This window comes from Peromyscus californicus, unplaced genomic scaffold (genome assembly GCF_007827085.1).
Source record: "Peromyscus californicus insignis strain IS unplaced genomic scaffold, ASM782708v3 Scaffold_7__1_contigs__length_154581171, whole genome shotgun sequence".
NCBI lineage: Eukaryota > Metazoa > Chordata > Mammalia > Rodentia > Cricetidae > Peromyscus > Peromyscus californicus.
The window spans coordinates 93,322,434-93,348,407 of NW_026294595.1; the positions used below are offsets into that span (position 1 = coordinate 93,322,434).

General features: G+C 40.0%; 1 protein-coding gene across 1 annotated transcript in view; it reads left to right on the forward strand.

The window, feature by feature from the left end:
• The window catches only part of Knl1 (kinetochore scaffold 1), a 68,928-nt gene that overhangs the window by 30,489 nt on the left and 12,465 nt on the right, over positions 1–25,974 (forward strand). The window contains exons 11-20 of the mRNA XM_052725207.1: positions 5,010–5,148; positions 6,261–6,328; positions 8,193–8,291; positions 13,298–13,413; positions 15,327–15,417; positions 16,657–16,773; positions 17,968–18,055; positions 23,249–23,326; positions 23,762–23,801; positions 25,329–25,430. Coding sequence (XP_052581167.1) covers positions 5,010–5,148; positions 6,261–6,328; positions 8,193–8,291; positions 13,298–13,413; positions 15,327–15,417; positions 16,657–16,773; positions 17,968–18,055; positions 23,249–23,326; positions 23,762–23,801; positions 25,329–25,430 — 938 coding nt within the window. The remainder of the gene's footprint in view (positions 1–5,009; positions 5,149–6,260; positions 6,329–8,192; positions 8,292–13,297; positions 13,414–15,326; positions 15,418–16,656; positions 16,774–17,967; positions 18,056–23,248; positions 23,327–23,761; positions 23,802–25,328; positions 25,431–25,974) is intronic.

The window sequence follows — 25,974 nt, forward strand, 5'->3', positions numbered from 1 at the left end:
AGGTTCTAGGGATCAAATTCAAGTCATCAGACTTGCATGGTAAGTTCTTTACTTACTGAGTTATCTAACACATTTTTTTTCCTCTTATGGTTTGTCAAGACAGGGTTTCTCTGTAACAGTACTGGCTGTCCTGGAACTAACTCACTCTGTAGACCACGTCTTAATTTCACAGAGATCCATCTGCTTCTGCCTCCTGAGTCCTGGGATTAAAGGCGTGCGCCACCATGCCAGGCTCATACATGCTTATTTTTTAAGATAATGTCTAAGTATGTAGTCCACGCTGGTTTCATCCTCTAAGTGCTGGGATTATAGGCATATGCTACTACCATTGCTACCTTGAAATGAAGCTTCCGTGTTACAAATATCTGAGGAATCAAGAGCCTTTCTACCATTCAAACTTATTGCTGCCTGGCGGGGCCAGCCTCCAGCAGCGCAGGGCTCAAAGGGAATCCACAGAGTCAGCGTGTAGTATGACTTTTTCATCTGAGGGGGTTAAGGGAAAAAACACTCACACACTCTCTTGATGGTTTCCTTCAGACCTTATCTTCTTTTGTATTCTGATTCTGTATTCTCTTTTCTTATCTCTATCCAGAAATGTCCCTTCTGTATCTCTTGATGTTTTCCTTCTAACTCTATCTTTATTCTCTCATTCTTGATGTTTTCCTTCTAACTCATTTTAACTCTATCTTTATTCTTTCCCTTACAACTTATATACCACAGAAAAATCTTCCAGGCAATATAAAAATTATAATGTGATTACATTCTGTTTTTTAAGTGAATGATTATAATGAATACAAGTAAAAACCAGCATGTTTTCCATATCCCGTATGTGATATTTTACGTATTACAGGTGATAAACAAATTATCCCAAGAACCCACGTACATTCATACCCAAGCAACTTGTTACAGATTAACAGTGTAGGCAAGCAAGATATTCTTTTACTGGCAGACTGCGTTTTGTGGTTACAAAGAAAGGACTAATCACTTTATTACTTATCTTGACAGGTAATCTTATAAGAAATCTTAAAGGAATCACCAATCTAAACTTCTTTATTTGAAAAAGAATCAGTTAGCTCTCCTTTAAATATTTAGCCTACATACCCACTCATCAGTAGTTTTTTTTTTTTATATCAGGAGATTGAGGGCAGAAATGGGTATAAGGAATTAATCATCACCTTTGGTCATCAGCCAATCCTAGCAAGAAAGGCACGTCAGCTAATGATACTTGGGCTGCTTTGTTCTTGTTCCCTGACCTTAAAGAGTTTCTCACTCAACTCTGTGCCTTTCTAAAACTTTAGATTGTCTTCTTGGATTTTTTACCTCAAAGCTATTTGAAAAAACTTAGTCTAACTTTAAGTTGTTTTTAAAGCTTTGTTTCAGCTATGATGCACTCCAAAACCTGTGAACATATCTCCCAACATTAAGATTAAAAGAATTTAAACTAGCTGAGCTACTGGGACTCAATTATTTTTCTTAATCATTAACCTAAGCCACAGTCTATAGGGCTCCTCAATAGAAACTCATGTGTTGTAGCTGTGTGACATTTCCTTGTTTTATTTTTTATCATCAAAACTCTATTTAAACTAACATTATTACCAGTTAGACAGTACAGCTTAGGAAGAAATCATCTTCATAATAATCCACAGGTAAAAATGCCTAATAGAATGGGATATTTCCATGAGATAAACATACCACATTACAGGCAGCAGGGATCTCCCCACACCTTTTCTCACCATGCCAGATACCCAAGAAAGATGGCAGTGGCAAACATGTGAAGACACAGCAGGAGCAAAAGACATTCTGGAGTCTGTGGTCTCGGGGCCGTGCTTCTCTGAGATTCACCCACCAGGGATTTGTCTCCTGGTGGGCTGACACCTGGACTTCAGTTGCCATCTGCTGCTCCTCTGACATGGCCACAGGCACAAACTGCAAAAGTAAAAGCTTGACAAGGTTTTCTTGCTGTGTCAAGACACGTCAAAGAGCGTATTTCTTTAGTGGCTGGAAGAATGCCTAGGTCAAGCTTAATACTTCAAAGTAAACTAAGATATTTTTATTTATTGAAAGACCATTTTTAAAAAACCCTCATTTGGCTAACTTGGAAAGAACAAAACTTGTCATTCAAATCCAGTTTTATAGGTGGTAAAATAAATATTAGAAATGCCCTGAGATTTGTAAACTGTTATTAAGAACCACATAAGGCGGAGTTTGGGGTGGGCGGGGTGGAGAGATGGCTCAGGGGTTAAGACGGGCTGCTCTTCCAGAGTATCAGGGTTCAATTACTAGCACCACATCGCAGCTCACAACTGTCTTTAACTCCTATTCCAAGGGATCTGACTCCCTCACACAGACATATGTGCAGGCAAAGCACCAATGCACATAAAAATAAATAAATCTTAAAAAAAAAAAAAAAAGAGAACCATGTAAGAGGGCTAGAGAGTTGGCTCAATGCTTAGGAGCACTTACTCTTGTAAAGTACTCAAGTTCAATTCTCAGCACCCACATCAGGTACCTCATAACTGCTCGTTACACCATGGGATCCAACACCCTCTTCTGGACTCCCCAGGTACCTACATTTGTATGTGTAAACACCTACACAGACATAAACATATATGCATAGTTTAAAATGAACATAAATCTTTAGGAAAAGAACCACATAAGTAGCTAGGTATGATAGCACATGCCTAATATTCCAGCACTCAGGAGATTGAAGTGGAAGGATCATGCGTTTGAAGCCAACATGGGCTGAGTTCAAGTAAAACTTGTAAGATATATGGTCTAAACAAAACAAAAAACCAATATAAGTAAACATAGAAGATAATTTCAGTGGCTCTGAGTTGAGGTGATGAGAAATAGCCAAAGGTGTGAGAAATTAATAATAGTAATATAACACTTAAATCTGACTAGATTTTATGAAAATTAGTATTTTGTTTAAATATTGAACACTATACACTACTAGTTGTTTTTTGTTTCTTTTTTTTTCGAGACAGGGTTTCTCTGTGTTTCCTTTACTGTCCTGGAACTCCCTCTGTAGACCAGGCTGTCTTGGAACTCACAGAGATCCACCTGCCTCTGCCTCCAGTGCTGCCCAATAGTTGCTTCTTTTTTTAAAGATCTATTTATTTTATTTTATGTGTATGAGTATTTGCCTGTATGCATATATATATATATGTGTGTGTGTGTGTGTGTGTGTGTGTGTGTGTGTGTGTGTGTGTGTGTGTATGTATGTATGTATATATATGTATGTATGTATGTATGTCACTTGTGTGTCTGATGTCTGCAGAAGCCTGAAGAGGGCATCAGATCCTCCTGAAACTGGAGTTACAGATGATTGTGAGCCTTCATATAGGTCCTGGGAACTGAACCCAGTCCTCCAAGAGCAGTGAGTGCTCTTAACCGAGCCATCTCTCCAGCCTCTAAACACTTCGATTTTAAGACAGAAATCTCATGTAACCCAGACTGGCCTGGAACTCAACTTAACTGAAGAATACCTTGGACTTTTGATCTTCTGATCCGACCTCTGCGATGGTGGGATTACATATGTGTACCACCATACCAAGTTCATGCAGTGCTGGGGCTTAATGCAATCTTAAAAACTGAACTACATTCCTAGCCCTGCCTTAGACACTATTGGAGGTGCTAGGATTACATCTGCAAAAATCTTTAATAGTAAAACTTTTATCCTAGCATTTAGGCAAGTATTTTTTTTGCCTTCAGAAAACCTGTATTAATGGAGACACTGTTCCATGCCTGTAATCTCAGCTATTGGAGAGACTAAGGATTGTAATTTGAGAATAGTCTAGACAACATAGCAAGATCCTACTTTAAAAAGAAAAAAGGGAGGGTGTATGAAAATGATATTTGAAGCTAAATCAAATATTTTTAGGGTGTTTTTGTTTTTGTTTATAAGACAGGGTCTCATGTAGTACTGGCTGGCCTGGAATTTGCTATATAGAACAGACTCACTTTGAACTCAGAGACATACCTCTCTGCCTTCTGAGTGCTGGGATTAAAATAACCATGCTTAAGTTAAATGACTTAAATTATAAGAGCAGGGCTACATGATTTATTTGATTTCAACCAAATGAATCTTCATGAAGTAGGGACCAAAAATGCATTCCTTCTGTCTACTCTCAGGGCTAACGTGTACAGTAAATATTCTACTCTACGTTTCTTTTGTGTATTGGGGGATACATTTTTGTATGCATGTATGTATAGGCAAGAAGTTGATGTCAGGTGTCTTCCTCTATCATTCTTCACCTTATTCTGAGACCAAGTCTCACACTGAACCTGGAGCTCACCACAATTCAGCTATGTTGACCAGTGAGCCCCAGGGTTCTGCTGCTCTCCACCTCCCTTCTTTGCTCCCCGGTCCTGGGATAACGGGTACATGCCCCTATGCCCAGCTTTTATGTGGGCACTGGGGATCTGAACTCCAGTCCTCATGATTGCACAGCAAGTACTTTATCCAGACTCTGGTTGCCTCTTCTGATGTAGCTTCCCTATTGGTGACTAGCAGCTAAATAATTGGAAAATTTGACAGTTGGTAGCTTATGGTATCTTTCTAAAGTGACGTATATCCGAGAAACAGTTTGTTTATACTGTATAGCACATTAAGTACCATTTAATGTCTAAATTACCTCATATTCTACTTTAGTAAGTTATTATATATGAATTATATAGATAAATTTTGTTAGAAATAGTATTTTTGTTTGTGTTCAACATTTAGTCTCTATAAATACCAAGCTTATAAAGTTATGCTGGTGTTTTTAAGTATGTAAGTAAAATGTAGTATGTATGTACACACTTGTGTGCATGCTTAATGTGGAAGGAGGAACATGTCACAACACGCATGTGGATATCATGGGACAATTTATGATGTCAGTTATCGTCTTTTGCCTTTACATGGGTTCTGGGAATGAAACTCAGGTTACTAGGCTTATATAGCAAGTGACTTTACTGACTAAACCATTTCACTTGGCCCTATGCTGATGTTTCTTTGGTAATTTCAGATTTTTGATCATCATACTGAAGAGGATATCAATAAAAATGTCAACAGTGTATTGATAAAAAGCCTGAGCAGGACCCCATCTAGTTGCAGCAGTGATCAGGATTCAATCAAGGCTGATGGAATCTCTCCAGACCTCAGCAGTAAGACTCCCTCTCTTACCCCCTCCCTGCCCCCAGACAGGATTTACCTGTGAAGCTCTGGCTATCCTGGATCTCACTATGTAGACCAGGCTGGCCTTGAACTCAGATCGGCCTGCCTCTGCCTTCTGAGTGCTGGGATTAAAGATGTTTGCCACCACCACCTGGCTAGCAGTAAGATCTTTATGAAGGCTAAATAATAACAGTTATTTGAATCTTTGATTAATAAGTGTATTTCAGTTTAGCAAATATTTGAATGTTATATAAACCCTTTCAGGGTTATAGGGTTGATAATTAAGATAATATTTCACTTACATTTGATTTTTAAAAAATTTTAATGAAATGACAAGTGTTATACTACAGAGGGATAGTTCATTTCCTCCAAAAGCTTCTAATTAGTAGGGAAACATTGAATGGAGCATTAAAACTATATTACAGATACTTTGTCTTACTACATGAATAGCTTCCTAGAAACATCCTAGTAGATAGAAGCATCAGGATCATGAACAGCACATAAATCTGAAAGATAACTGTCTTAATTAGGGTTTCTATTGCTGTGAAGAGACACCATGACCACAGCAACTCTCATAAAGGAGTGGCTTACAGTTTCAGAGGTTTGGTCCATTAGCATCATGGCAGGACATGGTGGTATGCATGCAGACTTGGTACTGGAGAAGGAGCTAAGAGTCCTACCTACGTCTTGGTAGGCAACAGGAAGTGAACTGTCATACTGGGAATGGCTTAAGCATAAATGAGACCTAAAAGCCTGCCTCCACAGTGACACACTTCCTCCAACAAGGCCACACCTCCTAATAGTGCCACTTCCTATGAGCCAAGCATTCAAACACATGAATCTATGGGGGCCATACCTATTCAAACAACCACAATAACTAAAATTAACTTTATATTTTTGTTTTGATTTTGTTTTGGTATAGGATCTCACTTTGTAGCTTTGACTGCCTACAATTGGCTATGTAGACCAGGCTGGTCTTAAACTCACTGAGATCTACCTGCTTCCGCCTATCCTGTGTTGGGACTGAAGGTGTACTCCACTATTCCAAGCCTTATAGTTTAGCTTTGACTTGTTTATTATATAAATTTTGCTTTGCTTCTAGCACAATGCAATAGCCAAATGGAATCACAGTTTCTCGGTGACAGTATCTCTGAAGAGAGTTTGAGGGAGGTATGTTAAAGCATTTCTCACTTTAATTATTTTTACATTTATTTAAAGTGCGTGTGTCTGAGTGTGTGTGTGCCACAGTGCACATGTGAGAGTCTGAGGACAGCTTGCAGAAGTTTGTCTCTCCATCATGAAATCAGGTTGTCAGGCTTGGTGCTGTGTGCCCTACCTACCAAGCCATTCCACAGGTCACTGCTTCTCACAGTGGTTTTTGTTTGGTTTCAGAACTTACTGTAGACCAGGCTGGCCTCAAACTCCCTGAGATCTGTCTGCATCTGCCTCCAAATTGCTGGGATTAAAGGCGTGCGCCACTACACCTAGCTTATTTCTCACTTTTTCTTTTTCTTTTTTTGTTTTTCAAGATAGGGTTTCTCTGCTTACCCTTTGCTTTTTAGAATTAGCTCTGTAGACTAGGCTGGCCTCTTCACTCAAAGAGATCCACCTGAAAGACACGCGCCACCACCACTCTGCTATTTTTCACTTTTAATATACTTTTTTTTTTAAAGAGTTTATTGTTGTTCTTTGAGACAGGATGTCAGGCATTCAAGGCTAGCCTTAAACTCTCTATGTAACCATTGCTGGCCTTGAACTCCTCATCTTACTGCTTCTACCAACCAAGTGCTAGAATTACAGATGAATGCCTCACCTGGCTTAGTTTTTTGTTTTGTTTTTGAGGTAGCTCCCATGTGTCTCAGCTAGCTCAAACTTGATATGTATCTGAAAGTGACCTTAAATTTTTGATGCTCTTGCCTCTACCCTCCAGAGTGTTAGGATTACAGATGTGGGCCACATGATCAATTTTATGTCATATTGGGAATCCAGCCCAGAACTTCATGAATGCTAGGCAGATGTTCTACTAACTGTGTTATATCCCCAGCCCTAGAATTTTTTTTAATTAAGTACTTCAAATATAGAAAATGCTAGTTTTCTTTCTTTTATAAAAAAATTATTTGTATTTTATGTGCTTTGTTGTTTGCCTGCATTTATTTCTGTGTGAGGGTGTCAGATCCCCTGGAGGAGGAGTTACAGATAGTTGTGAGCTGCCATATGGGTGCTGGGAATTGAACCCTGGTCCTCTGGAAGAGCAGACAGTGCTCTTAACCACTGAGCCATCTCTCCAGCCCCAAGGCTAGTTTTCTTTGTTAAGGATTCAACATAGTATTTATATGAAGTATTCTGTAAGTCTGTTCTCTCTTGCTATAACTGAACACCACAAGTTGGGTAGTTTATACAGACCAGCTTGTGGTTCTTAGGCTTTGTAAAGCATAACACTGCCACAAGCACATATGTAGTGATGTTGTCAGGCCAGAGGAATTCTGCAAGATCTCCAGGTGACATGGCAATAGAGCAAGCTTTCCAAGTTGAGTCAATTTTCCTCTTAAAAAGCCACTTATGCAGTCCTGGGGGCCCTAACATTATGACCCCATCCAATTGTCTACCACCACGTACTATTAACATATGACTTTGGGAATTAATGTGAGTTTTGGAGGGATCATGCAACTAGACCGTAATAAGTAGAAATATTAATATTAAGAGATAAATTGAGTTTTGAAAATTGTTTTAAATAACCTTACAAATGTTAGACTGGGTGTGGTGGACCACATTTTTCATTTTACTAGAGAGACTAAGATCATGAATTCCAGGCCATACCCGGGCTGCATAGCAAAAATTTGAGCTGCAGAGGGATACCTTGTTTAATAATAATAGCAGTAGTAATCTTATATAAAAATCAACTTAAGAAAATTTACTAATGTTTGGCTATTTCCATAACTCAGTAGATTAAGCTGTTTAGAAATGAATGGTGTAGTTAGAGTCAAAGTGAGTTTACTTTGAGTGTTCATATAAAGTCCTTTTTTTTTTTTTAAAGAAACTCAAGGATGGACAAATCACAATAAAGGAGTTCTTCATACTTCTTCAGGTCCACATCTTAATACAGAAACCCAGGCAGAGCAATCTTCCAGCCAAAGTAAGTACAATTTCTTGGCAAAATAGTCATCTCAGTTAAAATATATGATGCTTAAAAATTAAGTTTCACCAGAGTATTTGTTAAAAGACAAAACCATGAGCTGGGGATGTAGCTCAGTTGGTAGAGGCCCTACATGGTAATTTGAGCCTTAAATTGGTATGCCAAAATGTAGTTGGCTTTTTTTTTTTTTTTAATTCTTTGGGGGCCAGCCACCCAGCTCCCAAATAAATACATAGAGACTTATTCTTACTTAGGAATGCCTGACCTTAGCTTGGCTTATTTCTAGCCAGTTTTTCTAATTTAAATTAACCTGTTTCTCTTCTTCTATGTTTTTTTTTTTTTTTTTTTTTTTTTTTTTTTTTTTTTTTTTTTTTTTTTTTTTTTTTTTTTTTGGTTTTTCGAGACAGGGTTTCTCTGTGTAGCTTTGCGCCTTTCCTGGGACTCACGTGGTAGCCCAGGCTGGCCTCGAACTCACAGAGATCCGCCTGGCTCTGCCTCCCGAGTGCTGGGATTAAAGGCGTGCGCCACCACCGCCCGGCTTCTTCTATGTTTTGTCACTGGGCTTTTTACCTTTCTTTATATGTCTGTCTTCCCTTCTTACTCTGTGGCTGGGTGGCTGGCCCCTGGCATCCTTCTCCTTTTCTCAATCTTCCTCTTCTTTTCAGCCTAGATTTCTCCTCCTCTTTATTCTCTCTGCATGCCAGTCCCACCTGTTTCTCTCTTCTGCCTAGCTATTGGCTGTTTGGCTCTTTTTTTTTTTTTTTTTTTTTTTTTTTTGGTTTTTCGAGACAGGGTTTCTCTGTGTAGCTTTGCGCCACTCTTGGAACTCACTCTGTAGCCCAGGCTGGCCTCGAACTCACAGAGATCCGCCTGGCTCTGCCTCCCGAGTGCTGGGATTAAAGGCGTGCGCCACCACCGCCCGGCCTTGGCTGTTTGGCTCTTTATTAGACCAATCAGATTTGTTGTTGTTGTAGTTTGTTTGTTTGTTTGTTTGTTTTTTGTTGTTATTTCGAGACAGGGTTTCTCAGTGTAGTTTTGGTGCCTGTCCTGGATCTCACTCTGTAGACCAGGCTGGCCTCGAACTCACAGAGATCTGCCTGGCTCTGCCTCCTGAGTGCTGGAATTAAAGACGTGTGCCCCCATCACCTGGCCCAATCAGGTGTTTTAGGCAGGCAAAGTAACACAGCTTTACAGAATTAAACAAATCAACCATAAAAGAATGTAACACATCTTAAACTAATATTCTACAACAAGATCCCCTGGGACTAGAGTTGCAGACAGTTGTGAGCTACTATGTGGGTAGCAGGGAATTGAATCTGGGTCCTTTGTAAGAGCAACACATGTTCTTAACTGATGAGCAAAAAAAAAAAAAAAAAAAAAAAAAAAACAGATCAGCTTTGTATTGGATAGAGATGCCATGTAGTATTTACATAACTTTCTTTTCTTTTACAAAGAGCCTTGATTTCATTTAGTAGGAAATAGTGTTTAGAAAATACAGTCTATATTTTACTGTTGCCATTTCTGTTTGAACCATTACATATAGTTTTGATTTTTATGTATTTAAAAATAGTCTTTAACAACTGAAGGATTGCAGGCCTGTGATGGCACATACCTTTAATCCCAGCACTCAGGAGGCAGAGGCAGGCAGATCTCTGAGTTCGAGGCCAGTCTGGTCTACAGAGCTAGTTCCAGGACAGCCAGGGTATACAAAGAAACCCTGTCTTGAAAAACGAAAAAAAAAACAAAAACAAAAACTGGAGAATTGTAGCCAGGCACCTTTAATCCCCACACTGAGAGGCAGAAGCAGGGCAAATCTCTGTGAGTTAAAGCTCAACTAGGGCTTCACAGTCAAACTGTGTCTCAAACAAGAACCTGATAATTGAGCCAGTGAGATGGCAAATTGGGTAAAGGTCCTGACACTAGGCTGACTGCCTAATTTTGATTCTGCAGGACCAACATGGAAGGAGAGAACTGACTTTCACATTCATGCTGTGGCATGCATGCTCCACACATAATAGATAAATGTAATTTAAAATTTAAAAAAACATTGGAATTATGCTAGATGTAATGGTACACACCTGTAATCCCAGCTCATGATAGGTACAACCAGGAGGACCAGAAGTTCAAGTTTATCCTTGACTACATGTATATTTCAAGGCCCAAGGGCTCTACATGAGACCATGTCTCAAAAATAAAAAGCTGTGGGTCCCAAGGAGATGGGAGCAGTGGTTAAAAGCAGTTTCTACTGTTGCAGAGGACCCAGGTTTGAGTCCCAGTACTCACATGGCAGTTCACAACTGTGTAACTCCCAGGGGATTTGACACCCTATTTTTGCAAACTAGGGCACCAGGCATGATTGATGCACATGCATACTTACAAACAAAATATATACATACAGGTCCTTGGGATTGAACAGAGTCCTCATGCTTTCATAGTAAGCACTCTCTTCTACCCATTAATCGATAAGTAAGTCCAAAGTTTAACTTATTCTGTGCTGTGCTGCTTATAAATAATGGATGGAATGTTATTTGGTGTTTTCATAAGCAATGACATAAAAATCTGATTTAGATTTTTCCAAAACAGGATTAAATACATTCATTTGTCTTTAAACTAGAGCTCTAAAACATAACTGTGTTTTTTCTTGGATGGGTGTGTGGGTAGGTTGGTTGGTTGATAGAAGGTCTTACCCTAATTTGAGCTAGCCTAGAATTTACTATGTAGCAGATGACTTTAAACTCACAAAGACAAGACTCTTTTGCCTCAGTCTTTTAAGTGCTGGGATTGCAGGCATGAACCCCTGCCTTGATTTTTTTTTTCTCCATTCTATTTAAAATAAAGTGGTTCCTGGTAAGCTTAATTTTTTTTTTAAACTTTCTCTTTTATTTATTCTTTGTATCTTTCCATCATGCATCTCCACCCCATCCATTTCCCCGCCTTTTCATATCTGCCCTCTGTCCTTGTAATATCCTCCCCCCAAATAAAATAAAATAAAATAAAAATTAAGAGAAAAAGAAAATCTGTCTCATCATGGAAGCTGTAGTTTGACACAGTGAGTTATACAGTATACCCATTAGTCCATTTATCTTTACTTGCAAGTGTTCATTGCAAAGAGTCATTGGTCTGGTTTGAGGCTCTGGTTTCTGCTATACTATGGATAGGGGGCCCTTGGTTATCCTGTTGTTGCCTAGTGTTGTATAGATTCTGCAGCTTTGGGTTTGCTCCAGCAGATCACAGGTTGGGTGGATGTTGGGGGTGGGCCAACTCATAACCCTGATTCTGGGCCTAGATAGTTTCAGGGGTGATCAGCCTGCCAGCTCTCTCTGTCCTCACCACCAGAGTGAGCTCTCCTGCTTTGCCTCAGCTAGTTTATCCCTTGCTGTGATGAGCAAGGAGCCTATCCCGTTCTTCAGCTTTCTCGTTCTCAGAGTTGGTTCTCCCACACCTATACCTTCAGGGCCAGCTCTACAGTGTTGCCCAGGCATGGCATAGGGGCCACTCTCCTGAATGCTGCAGCTGATGAGGGGCAGGGCAGCTCTCCTACCTGCCTCAGAGGTTGATGGGCAGAGGGGTGTGGAGGGTGGGGAGGTGCCCATGCCACCACATGTCAGATGAGTAATGGGGACAGCTCTCCCATGCTCACAACTTCCGGGCTGGCTCACCCACATGTCTGCCAACAGGATTGGCTCTATTGTGGTAAGCTTCATTTTTAGGTATTGATTTTCTTTCTTTTTTCTTTTTTTTTAAATTACATTTATGTATTGTGTGTATATGTATATGTGTATATACATACATACATACATGTAAATGCTTAGAGGTCAGAGGACAATTTATTGGCGCCACCTTGCCCCCTCAATTTTCTTAAAATAATTCATAATCTTTTGTTTTGTTTTTGTTTTGGGTTTTTTGTTTTGTTTTGTTTTTCGAGCCAGGGTTTCTCTGTGTAGTTTTGCACCTTTCTTGGATCTCTCTCTGTAGACCAGACTGGCCTCAAACTCACGGAGATCCGCCTGCCTCTGCCTCCCGAGTGCTGGGATTAAAGGCATGAGCCACCACCGCCTGGCTCGTAATCGTTTTTAAACCACTTTCAATCCTATAAGTCGATACCCTTAGCTCATCTGAACACCTGGGGATCAGTAGACTTTGAAGTTAGAGACTTGAATTCAGGTTTGAACTTGTAACTTGCTGTGTGAACTTCATATAGCACTTTGTATAATTTTCCCCCCACAGTACTGGGGATTGAGCCCAGAACCTCAGATACCCTATATTGAGCTACACATCCAGCCCTGTTTGTATGACTTTTAAAAATAGGCACTGTAGCTGGGAGGTGGTGGCATATGCCTTTAATCCCAGCACTCAGGAAGCAGAGGTAGGCAGATCTCTGTGAGTCTGAAGCGGATCTGGTCTATGGAGCAAGTTCCAGAACAGCCGGGGCTACACACACAGAGAAACCCTGTCTAAAAACAACAACAAAAACCCCAAAGTCATTCTTTCTAAAACTTGAATTTGTTTTTGTATGTGGTTTTGTTCTCAAAATGCCAGTTTTAGCCAGGTATTGGGGTACTCACTTCTGTAATTCTAGTGCTTGGGAGGATCAGGAATTCAATGTGATCCTCAGCTACATGAGTCTAGCCTAGGCTATATGAGACCTTAAAAAAAAAGGCAGGGTGGTGGTGGCTCACACCTTTAATCCCAGCATTCAGGAGGCCCGAGGAGGTGGACCTCTGTAAGTTCAAGACCCGCCCTGGGCTACTACAGAGTGAGTTTCAGGACAAGCTCAAAAGCTACACATTAAAAAAAAAAAAAAAAGGAAAAGAACAAACAGCATTTGGTTTTGTCTGACATGGTGTCATAAGCATGCAGTCCAGCAGTCAAGAGACTAAGGCAAGAGGAGTACAAATTCCAGGCCAGCCTAAGCTGCATAGTAAGGCTCTGTCTTAGATTTTAAAAGAAAGTGGACCAGTTCTGATTGATTGACTTTTTTCCTTCTTTCTTTCTTTTTTCTTTAGTTTACTATAAACACGTCACCTACCCCAGAGGATCTGATGTTGAGACAGTATGTTTATGGACCTAAGATACAGATTTATAGAGAAGATTGTGAGCATCTTCGCCAAAAGATTGAAGAGTAAGAAAGTTTTTTTCCCCTGTGATTGTTTTTGGAGGGTTATAATAAACAAATGGTCTTTGTGGTATTTTAAATAGAATAACAGCAGCATGGGGAAATGGATGGAATTAATTGATAGTATGACATGAATGAATGGAAACCCAGGCTGTCTACAATGTTGTGGAGCCTTGCATAAGTCATTTACCCTTCTTTTCCACTTCATAAAGTAGTAATACTATCTATACACAGCAGATACAATGAACAATAGAAGTTATTTATATAAAATGTTTCATATCATTATGAACAAAATGATAAACAGATTTTTTTTTTTGGTTTTTCGAGACAGGGTTTCTCTGTGTAGCTTTGCGCCTTTCCTGGAACTCACTTGGTAGCCCAGGCTGGCCTCGAACTCACAGAGATCCGCCTGGCTCTGCCTCCCGAGTGCTGGGATTAAAGGCATGCGCCACCACCGCCCGGCCAGATTTTTTTTTTTAAGACAAGGTTTCTCTGTGTAGCCCTGGTTGTGCTGAAGCTCAATATGTAGACCAGACTAGCCAAAAACTTTGAGATCCCCGTCTGCACCTCTGAGTGCTGGCTGAGTGCTGGGATTAAAGGCATGAACTAACACCCGATTTACTTTTGGGTTTGTAAACTGGGTGTTGTGTTACATGACTGTTACCCAGCATTTGGGAGGGGAGATGGAGGCAGATGGTGATAGGAAGGTGCCATCCTGGAGGTAGTTAGGGCAAGTTTTTGTAAGGAAGGTACATTAGAGCTGAGTTTTGATGTATTCATTGTAGGTAGGCTATGGAGAACCAGGGGCCAGAAATTCCTGGAAAAAGCCTGAGGAGGAGGGCAACCCCTCCCCCCACTCAAGGTGCAGGCTTACAGAATAACACAGTAGGAATCACAGTAGGGGTAGGGAGTGGGCAGGGGTGGGAAGCTTGAATGTTCAGAGTAGACAGGAGGTTCTAGCCAGGGGTGTGAGTGGTGATGTTAGCTGGCAAGGTCACTAGAGGATCTCCGTTAGCTGCTGCCTGAAAGAAGATTGGTTTTGGGGGGGTGGGGAGGGGTGAAGTGAGCCTGAACCGCCATAGGAAGCTGCTGCCCTCTCAGAGATGCTGAACTTTGAGTTGAGAACCTAGGCTGTTAGTAGTCATGAAAGGAAGTGGTAGATTCAGAAACTTACAGTAGGCAGACAGTAGACAGAGGGAAACCCTGTTGGGGTTTCAAGTCAGTCATTGACAAAAGTTTGGAAACATATTTTTTCCCAGGGTGGAAGGTCTAGAGTTTGGGACCCCTGGCCTGATCTACCAGGGGCAGGAAAGCTGCAGGTCTCAGTCCTGGAGACTGCCTAGACCTGGCTTAACACTAAAAATCAAGTCTTTGCCCAATCAGGAATTCAGTACCTCCCCCAACTCCACCTCCTCAGTCCCCTAAAGGTACCAGGACCTCCAGGGTCATTATCCCAGTTGGTCTATCCCCTATCATGTGTCTGTCTGCCATTCTGCAACTCCCCTCCACACATCTTTCTGATTCTCTGATCCTTTCCACTCCCCAGAATCACTGAGACACTCTTAACTGTATTCTTTAAGTGTTGTATCATCGTGCTGGCCATGTTTTCTGAGTGAATTTCCCCTTTTATGTAGGAAAAAAATGAAAATAGTTAAATTTGGCTGTATGTTTAAGCTGGCTTTTTCAAGCAGAATTCTAAATCCTGGGCTGGTGAGATGGCTCAGAGGTTAAGAGCACTGACTGCCTTTCCAGAGGTCCAGAGTTCAATTCCCAGCAACCACATGGTGGCTCACAACCATCTGTAATGAGATCTGGTGCCCTCTTCTGGCCTGCGGTCATATATGCTGTATACATAATAAATAAATAATACTTTAAAAACAAAGAATTCTAAATCCTATATTAACTTTTGTTTATTTTAGATTAAAGGTATCTGCATTGAACCAAGATAAACTACTGACTGATGTAAATAGGAACTTGTGGGAGAAAATGAAAGACTACTCTGATGAAGAGGTATTTTTATGTCCTTTTCTGAATAAGGATTGACACATTTCAAGATAAGAAACTGTTACTTAGCCTGATACACCTTTAATCTCAGTACTTGGGAGGCAGAGGCAGGTGGCTCTCTGAGATCAAGACCAGCCTGGACTACAGAGCCAGTTTCAGGGCGGCCAGGGCTATACAGAGAAACCTGGTCTCAAAAAATAAAAAACAAACAATGGAAAAAAAGAAAAAGAAGAAACTTATTTGATGGTATGGAGTTCTTTAATTCAGTTTTAGATGTAGTGTGCTGCTGTAGCCTTATCTAATTATTATCAAGTAACTTAGATATAACCTTTCCAATGTGTAATGACTAATTAAGCATGTAAACTATATATGATGTTCCCTCCTTTTTATTGGCATTTCCTATAGATTTTTTTGTTTTGTTTTGTTTTTCGAGACAGGGCTTCTCTGTGTAGCTTTGGAGCCTGTCCCGGAACTCATTCTGTAGATCAGGCTGGCCTCGAACTCACAGAGATCTGCCTGCCTCTGCCTCCAAGTGCTGGGATTAAAGGTGTGTGCCACCACCACCCGGCTCCTGTAGATTTAAATGAAGATTTTTTTATTTGATTAGCTATTTATTAGTCCATTTTACATGTGCACTAATATATAATAATGTTTTGTTAACTTAGAGCCAGTCATTTTCTAGTTTGTAATGAATAGTTTGTAAATGAATAAGTGAATTAAAGGCAACAATCAAAATTGAAGTCTTTGATTTTATATATATATATATATATATATATATATATATATATATTTTTTTTTTTTTTTTTTTTTTTTTTTTTTTTTTTTTTTTGGTTTTTCGAGACAGGGTTTCTCTGTGTAGCTTTGCGCCTTTCCTGGATCTCGCTCTGTAGACCAGGCTGGCCTCGAACTCACAAAGATCTGCCTGGCTCTGCCTCCCGAGTGCTGGGATTAAAGGCGCGCTCCACCACCGCCTGGCTGATTATATTCTTAAATAGATATGCTGAAATTAGGTGTGATGGCACATCCTGTAATCCCAGCACTTTAGAGGCAGAGTCTAGAAGAGCACATGTTTAAGACCAATCTGGTCTGTATAATGAATTCTAGATCATCAGGGAGTTAAATTCGCAAATGAAAAGTTCTTTAGGAATCAGAATCTAGAGTAGGCAATCTCACCTGCCTTCACAGACCTTACTTACCTTATCTGACTTTTTTTAGTATAATGTGCTCTTTAACTCTCTCCTACAGCTGAAGACCTATGGGATTTATCTGAACAGAATAAAATCACGTTATACCAAGATGACGAAAGTCTTCACTCACCAAGGAAAAGTGGCTCTGTATAACAAATTGGTGCATTCAGCTGAGGTAATTCGAGGTAGTTAATATATAGCAATTTATAGTAGGTGTAAAATATGAATAATGCTTCTTAGGAGACATATAAATGAGGCTAGGATAAAAGCTTGTTTTTAAAAAATGAGATTCTTTTAATCAAAAGCTTCAAACCTTGGCAATATAAGTAAAATGAAATATAGTTACTAATATGGGCTGTGTCTCATCTCATTGTCATCCATTCTACTTTTTGAAATAAACTATTTGTGATTCTCTCTCCCCATTCATACATACTATATATTCATAGTCAGTTGCATGTGTATGTATGTGCATGTGTTTATCCTTTTAAAAAGACTCTACATAGGGCTGAGAATGTAGTTCAGTGGTAGAACATTTGCTTAGCATTTTTGAATTTCCCGTTTGAGAGACAGGAGTAGGGTACTCATGCTAGTGATCTTGGGCACTTAAGCATGTACACAAGAGCAAGCAAGCAGGTCCCTCTGCTTAATAAAACACTTTACTGGCAAATAAGTATAGAAACACTGTATACAGTATCTTCTTTTACAGAAATAAAAATTAAAAAATAGTTGTGCCTGGTGCACATACCTACAGGAAGTTGAGGCAGGAATATTGCCGTAATTTCTGTATCACATAGCAAGAGCCTATCTCAACAACAATAGCAACAAAAACAAACAAAAACCCACACTGAAAAGGCTGTATTTCTGTTTGACCAGTGTTTCCCATATCTATCTGAACACAGGGGGAAAAAAGCTCTTTTAAAGCAATAAATATATCCACACTGTCATGAAACACAGATAGAAAAGAAATGCTATAATGATGAGTAATATAGAATTAATTCATTTATCTTTTAAAATGAAATTTAAAAAATTTATAGGTCCAGACTAAAAGTCTTGATGTTAATGTTAAGATTTGCCTGTTTATGCCAGTGTAATGACACAGGCCGGTAATCTCAGCTACTTAAAAGTCTAAGGCAGGAATATCACAAGTTCAAGGACAACCTCAACAATTTAGCAAGACCCTATCTTTAAATAAAAGGATAAAAAAAATGGATAGGAATAAAGGACAGCAGTAGGTCATGTGACCAGCATGTTCAATCCCTATATTGCCAAATAAAGGAAAAGAAAATTTGCCATTTATGATCATGACAGTAATTGAACTATCATAAAGTTTGGAGGTTAAGCTTTATAATCTATAATATTTTGTGTTTAGAATGAGAAGAAGAAACTTGAGATAAAAATAAATGAGATGGACAACATACTTAAGAAGATCAATAACTGTCTCACTGAAGTAGAAAGAGGTAAAGTATTTAACACTTTCCTAGGGCTGGGGACAGAGCTCAGTGGCAGAATGCTTGCCTGTCATGCAAAAGGCCCTAGGCTCAACCCCAGGAACTACATAAAGTTAAGAGTTAAGTTTCTGTAAATGCTCTATAAGGTATGAAATTGGATCTTACTATACTATTTTAGCAGCTTCAGTTCTTAAATTGGAGCAAATTAAAACCCTTTTTTGGGCTGGGTGGTGGTGGTGCACAGCTTTAGTCCCAGCACTTGGGAGGCAGACACAGGTGGATCTCTCTGAGTTCGAGGCCAGCCTGGTCTACAAAATAAGTTCCAGTTCAGCCTGTTACACAGAGAAACCCTGTCTCGAAAAACCCTTTTTTGGGCTAATGAGATAGTTCGGTGCATAAATGTGCTTGCCACCAAGTCTGATGACCTGAGTTTGATTTCCTGGGACCAACGTGGTGGAAAAAGAGAACTGATTCTCAACAGGTTTTCCTCTGACCTCCACAGGCATGCTGTAGTGTATACCCCTACACACAAAATAAAGGTAATAAAAAGTAATAATAAAAGCTCCTTTACTATAATCATCCATAACACAATAAAGAATAGTTGCCCAAGAAATTTAAGTCGTTTTTCAAAGCTCTTCATAACCTATACCATAATCTTGCTTATTTTGGGGACAGAGTCTTTCTCTGTAGCCCTGGCTGGCCTGGAATTTGCCTAAGCTACTCTTGTAGCTTGTGATCCTCTTTCCTTGCCTCCTGAGTGCTGGTGTTATAAGTGGATGCCTCTGGGCCCAGTGTTCTGCTTTATTATTGTTGTTGTAGTTTTGTTTTCTAATCACACCTGTTTGTTTCTTAGAGTGTGTAATTCTGAGGTTCTTTTTTTTTGAGATTTATTTATTTTTATTTTAAGTGTATGGTTGTTTTGCTTGCATGTGCACCATGTACACACAGTGCCCATGGAGGACTGAAGAAGGTGTTAGATCCCCTGGAACTGGAGTTACAGATGGTTGTGAGCTGCAGTATGGGTGCTAAGAATCACAAGTCCTAGCACCCACCTGATCATCTGCAAGAGCAGTCACATTTCTCCAGCCCCTGTTTACACTTTCCTGTGGAGGTCAGAAGACTGCTCTGTGTCAGTTCTCTTCTTGGACCATTCTGGGTTTCGGAGATCTCACTCAGGCTTGTTTACCTGCTGTACAGTCTCATTGGCTCACATTTTTAACAGATGGATTATCTCTATCTGGAAATTGTGTAACCATCCTCTTTGGCCTTTTCGAATCTTAACTGAATTCGTTTTGCTTTCCTTTGTCTCCTCTAAGATCACAAAATTCCACATATTCATCAAATTTAACATCCCCTAGTCTTTAGTCTGTTTCCTTGTTTGACATTGCTGATTGTTTTTTTCCTCCTAAAGCATTTATCTTACTTAACTTCCGTGTCATCACACCACCTGACTCTGGTTCTGTTCTTTATTCCCAGGTTTTCCCTTTAGCTCCTGTGTTGTCCTCTCTTAATTAAACTAACCCATCAGCACCCAGGTCAGGTGGTTCATGGCTGCCTAGAACTCTAGTTCAGGGGATCCAACACCCTTTTCTGGCATCTGCAGATACACACATATACACAGGCTCATGCACACACGTCCACTCTTGTGTCTACACACACACAAAATAAAAATAAATCTAAAAAATTGTAAGTTCCATGCAGACAAAATTAGCATGTTTTTCTCCATGTTCTTTAAGTCCCTAGCATTATGGATTGCACAGTAAAAGTGTCTAATACATGTGTCCTGCATTTAATTGAAAATGAGTATATGAATAGCATAGTTTTAAAATAACTTCTCTCTGTTTATTACTTTACTTTCTACTTCACAATAAAAGAAATAGAGGCCATCAGACTAGAACGTCCAAACTTTCTAGCATCAAAGACACCAGACCTTTAATCTGTTTATTCATTCTTTCATCCTCCTTTTCTTTTCCCTAAGGCCAATCTTTCCATCTAAACTGATTTTGCCAGGTGTGATAGTACACACCCTGTAATGCCAGCACCAGAGACTGAGGCAGAAGAATTACTAATGAGGCCAGCCTGAGCTTACGTAGTGAGTACTAGGCTGGCTAGCACTACATAGCAAGATTCTGTCTCTTAAAAAATTTTTAAAATAAATTTGCTTTCTATTATGTCTTCTCAGGAATCTTATATTACTGATTTCTCCTTTTATCATATATTTAAAGTCTTCATTTCCATTGAATCTGTTTACATAACTGTCATCCTTAAAGCAGGGCGAGGGATGTAGTTTAGTTGGTTTTAAGTATTTGCTTTGCTTGCACAGAACCCTGTGTTCCATCCCTAACACCATCCCATGAAGTCAGGTATGAATGTACTTGCATGCCTATTATCCCAGCACTCTGAAGGTTGAGGCAGAAAAAAAAAAACAGAAGTTTAAGATTATCCTCAGCTACATACTAAGTTCAAGGCCACCCTGAGGTACTTGAGACTCTCAAAAAAAGAAAAAAAAAATACAAAACCAAAAAATGATTGGGTATGGGTGGCTCAACACCTGTATCCTAGCATTTAGGAGGCCAAGGCCAGAAGACTACCTTGATTTAAAGGCTGGCATGGTTTACATTGTTCAGTTCCAGGCTAGCCCCAATAGTATGAGATCCTTCAAAAGGGGGGGCAGTGCTAGAGAGATGACTCAACAGTTAAAAGCACTGGTGGTGAAGACTTTAATCCCAGCATTGGGGAGACAGAGGCAGGTGGATCTCTATGAGTTTGAGGCCAGCCTGGTCTACAGAGTGAATTCCAGCCAGAGCTACACAGAGAAACCCTGTCTGGAAAAACCACAAAAACAAACAAAATAGAAGTTACTATATGTTACCTAATGACCACAGTGGTCATTAGGTAACACTAAATATCTACTCTTTTCTTCTTTCATTACTCATTGGCAAATTTGCTTAGTTGTACCTTTTTTTTTTTTTTTTTTTTTTTTTTTTGGTTTTTCGAGACAGGGTTTTTCTGTGTAGCTTTGCGCCTTTCCTGGAACTCACTTGGTAGTCCAGGCTGGCCTCGAACTCACAGAGATCCGCCTGGCTCTGCCTCCCGAGTGCTGGGATTAAAGGCGTGCGCCACCACCGCCCGGCTAGTTGTACCTTTTATGTGCTGAGTGTGTGGCACTCATAATAGAAACACACTAGAAACCAAAAACAAGTAAGATTTTGTGCCCTTGTGGGCCTTTTGTTTTTTTAACTCAGACAGGATAGAATGATCTCTAAATAAGTAGTTGAGAGTGACCTTAAACTCCTGATCCTCTCTCACCTCCCCATGTACTACCATGCCCAGCTCCTTATGGAATTTTTAATCCAGAAACAACTTTAGACACTAAACAAATAAACTGGGTATGGTGTTACACACTTGGCATCTCTCAGCCTGTAGGGAATGGAGTCAGGAGGATTAGTAGGCTGAGGCTAGCTATGTTATATAAGAACTTTGGTAAAGAAAACAAAACACTCTCCCTCCAAAAAAATAAATTTTGTAGAAGATGTTAAAGGTGCTGTAATACTTCAGTAGAAATCTGACCTAAGATGAAGAGATCAAAGCAGCCTGCCCTGTACAGAAGAGACTTTTCAGTTAAAATCTGAAAGATGAATAGGAGTATAAAAAGTAAAAAAGAGAAGCCAGCCATGGATCACACCTCTGATCCCATCACTTGAAAAGGCAGAAGGATTGCTGTGAGTGTGAGGCCAGTCTAAGCTACAGAGTGAAACCTTTTCTTTAAAACACATACTCAGGCAAGGAGGCGTGGTAGTGCTTGCCTTTAATCCCAGCACTAAGGAGGCAGAGGCAGACAGATCGCTGTGAGTTCAAGGCCAGTCTGGTCTGTATTGTGAGTTTCAGGATAACCAGGGTTACACAGAGTAACCCTACCTCAAAAACCAAAAAGACCAAAAAACAAACAACAAACCATAGATGCACACGCGTGCACACACACACATACACAAAACACAACAGACTATTCAGAATTAATATATGCAGAAATCTCTTATGTAGAGAATACATCAACTACATGGATTTGAAGATAAAGCCAGATTAGAATAGAGAAGAAGAGCCAGGTGATGGTGGCGCATGCCTTTAATCCCAGCACTTAGGAGGCAGAGCCAGGCAGATCTCTGTGAGTTCGAAGCCAACCTGGTCTACAGAATGAGATCCAGGACAGGCACCAAAACTACACAGAGAAACCCTGTCTCGAAAGAAAAAGAGAGAGAGAGAGAGAGAGAGAGAGAGAGAGAGAGAGAGAGAGAGAGAGAATGAATGTGATCTAAAACAAAACTAGATTTGTTATTAGGGCTAGACATAAGGAGTTCTAAATATTTTTCATGAACAATGAACCAGCCGTGTGTATATTAAGCACTAATGGTGGTATAGGGGTTTGAACAGATGAAAAATAAATGCAAGCTGGTTGTCATGGTACACATCTGTAATTTCAAGCGCCATAAAGTCTGAGTTAGAGTCTACAAGCCAGCCTGAGCTACATAGTGAAACCCTATCTCAAGAAAAAGAAGGGGTAGGCTTAATTATTGAGGTAAAATTTAAGCTTGGAGTAGGCACAGTAACACATGCCTCTAACCCCACTACTTAGAAGGTACAGGAGGATCAAGAGTCATCATCAGCTTACTCAGTGAGGCCAGCGTGGGCTACAGGAGACTGTTTCAAAAAAAAAAAACAAAACTTTTTTTTAATGCTAACTTGAGACAAACTGGGCATGGTGACACACCTGTAATCCTAGCTACTTGGGAGACTTCAGCAGGAAGATTGGTTGGCCTGAGCAATGTCTTTGCATGACACTGTCTCAAAAGTACTAGAGAAGGGCCAGCAATATTTGCTGCATAAGCTTGCTTACCTGAGTTCCCATCAAAGAACTGACTCCCAAAAGTTGTCTTCTGACCTCCAAGTGCTTACCCCCCTACAAATAATAATAATAGTAACAAGTGAATAATTTTTTTAAAGTACAAATCACTGTCATTAGCTCACAGTTCACTTATCTGCTACCAGACGTCTACAAAATTATAGTTCAGGGTTTTATTGGCAGAGGATGATGAATATTTGTAAATATTCCCAATACTTCAATTTGAGTCATCTGTTCTTTTTATCTCTGATATTTAATGAATTACTTTTGACTGGAGTTTCTCTAATGCTTGATGTTTACCTTAGAAACTAGGATTTTGGAGAATGAAGAAAAAGATGACCCTATGGAAGAATGGGATTCTGAAATGAAAGATGCAGAGAAAGGTAACTTACTTTGATAAGGAGATAAGTCCAGTGGAGTTTGGTGGTACATACCTTTATCCTAGCACTCCAGGTGACTGTCTTAAAAACAACTTTAAACTGGGCGGTGGTGGCGCACGCCTTTAATCCCAGTACTCGGGAGGCAGAGCCAGGTGGATCTCTGTGCGGTCGTTCGAGGCCATCCTGGTCTACAGCGCGAGATCCAGGAAAGGCGCAAAGCTACACAGAGAAACCCTGTCTCGAAAAACCAACAACAACAACAACAAAAAAAAGACTCGATCACAAAAAACAACTTTAAGTCCAACGAGGAAAGCAATTTGTGTTCGTTTACATGTTAAATGATATTAGGTCAGAATTTCCAGTAAACTAAGTGATTTTTGTGGCAACTTTCTGCTGGTGTCCTTTTTATGCTTGTCTTATTTTGTTTTGTTTTCCTAGAACTGGAACAGCTGAAAATTGAAGAGGAGGAGCTCGAAAGGTCAGCTAACAGTTGGATGTTAAAGGAAATATGAAGTTCCCAGATGTGGTGACTTATGATTTCATCTCTGTGCATTTTAGGCCCACCTGGTCTACATGGGGAGCTTCAGGCTAGCCCCAGCCAAGGCTACATAGTGATCCTATCTCAACACACACACACACACACACACACACACACACACACACACACACACACGTGTAATAAAAGTAAAATAAAAATACACTCTAGGCCTGCAGTGGTGGCACACGCTTTTAATCCCAGCACTTGGGAAGCAGAGGCAGCTGGATCTCTGTGAATTCGAGGACAGCCTGGCCTACAGAGTGAGTTCTAGGATAGCCAGGACTGTTTTACAGAGAAACTGTGTCTCGAAAAACCAAAACAACAACATAAAACCAACCATTCTAAGGGGCAAGAGATGGCTTAGCAGTTAAGAAAACTAGTCTGTTCTTCCAAAGGACCCTGGTTGAATTCTCAATCCCCACATGGCATCTGACAACTGCTTGTAACTCCAGTTCCAGGGGTTCTGATGTCCTCTTCTGATCTCCTTGGGCTTCTGCACATATGTGATGGTGCATATAAACTCATGCAGATGCACACATGTACACTTAATAATCTTTTAAAAATGTTGAAGAAAAAGACTTTCCGACTGGAGAGATGGCTCAGCTGTTAAGAGCACTGGCTGCTCTTCCAGAGGACCTGAGTTCAATTCCCAGCACCCCCATGGCAGTTCACAACTATCTGTGACTCCAGTTCCAGGGGATCCAACACCCTCACACAGACTTGTATAAAGGCAAAAACACCAATGAATATAAAATAAAAATAAATAAATTATTAAAAAAAGAACATGGAACCCCAAAGATATCTTCTTGGATTTGAAACTGAGAGACAATGATACATACCTTTTCTAAATAGATCTATTTTAATGTTTTTTTAAATTATCTCATTGACAACTATCTAGCTTATAACTCGTCATCATAGGGCATTTAGTGGATAGTTTATGTATGTGTAATGTATATGTGTACATGTGTACCTGCATGTATGTGGAAGCCAGAGGATAACATCAGGTATCTTTGTCTCTGTTCACCTTTTTTTTTTTTTATGACTGGGTCTTACTATGTAGCCCTGGCAGACTTGGAACTTACTATGTAGATGAGACAGGCTCTGAACTGATAAAGATCTGCCTGCCTCTGCCATCTGAATGCTGGGATCAAAGGTATACCACGTGGCCAGCCTCTACCTTAGCTTTTAAGACAAAGCCTCTTACTGAACCCAGAGCTCAGTTGGTTCTGAGCTGGCAGGCTAGCAAGCACCAGGATCTGTCATTCTCTGAGACCCGACACTAGGGTTACAGACATACACAACTTTGCTTGGTCTTCACTGGGTGCCAGGGATCCAAACTGGAGTCCTTACACATTCACAAGGAAGCTTATTAACTGAGTCATCTCCCCAGCCCCAAAACTTTTGTTACTATTCTAAACTCACTAACAAATACTTTGTTTTTCTGTGAATTCCTGATTTTATTTGCAGACAGTTCTTAGAAGTAGAGAAACAGAAAACGCAGACCCTTGCTCAGATACAGTTTATAAAAGAACAAACAAATAAAACTGAAGAATTACTGGATCAACTGAGGTAAGAGAAAGCAGGTGTCATCCAGTTTCTGTTCTATCCTGTACCTTATATGCTGGTATAGATCTTTGGAGGGTTTTTCGAGTTTTTAGTGTTTTGAGTTGGGCTTTCCCTGTGTTGCCCAGGCTGGCGTACAATTTCTGGGTCCAAGCAATCACTGTGCCTTAGCTTCTCAAGAATACCCACACTCCAACACCACAACACCCAACAATTGCTATGGGCTTTCCAAACCTATAGCGGTGGTTCTCAACCTTAATAGTGCTGTGACCCTTTAATATAGTTCTTCATGGTGTGGGGACCCCCAACCATAAAATTGTTTTGTTGCTACGTCATAACTGTAATTTTGCTACTGTTATGAATCATAATGTAAATATCTGTTTTCCGATGATTTTAGGCAGCTCCTGTGAAAGGGTCATTTGACCCCAAAGGGGTTGAGACCCGTAGGTTGAGAACCACTGACCTATAGTATGGCACAGCCATTTAAAAAAATGTCAGTGTACTTCAAAAGTATGTTAAAAGCATTTAGGGCCATAGGTTAATCTTAAAA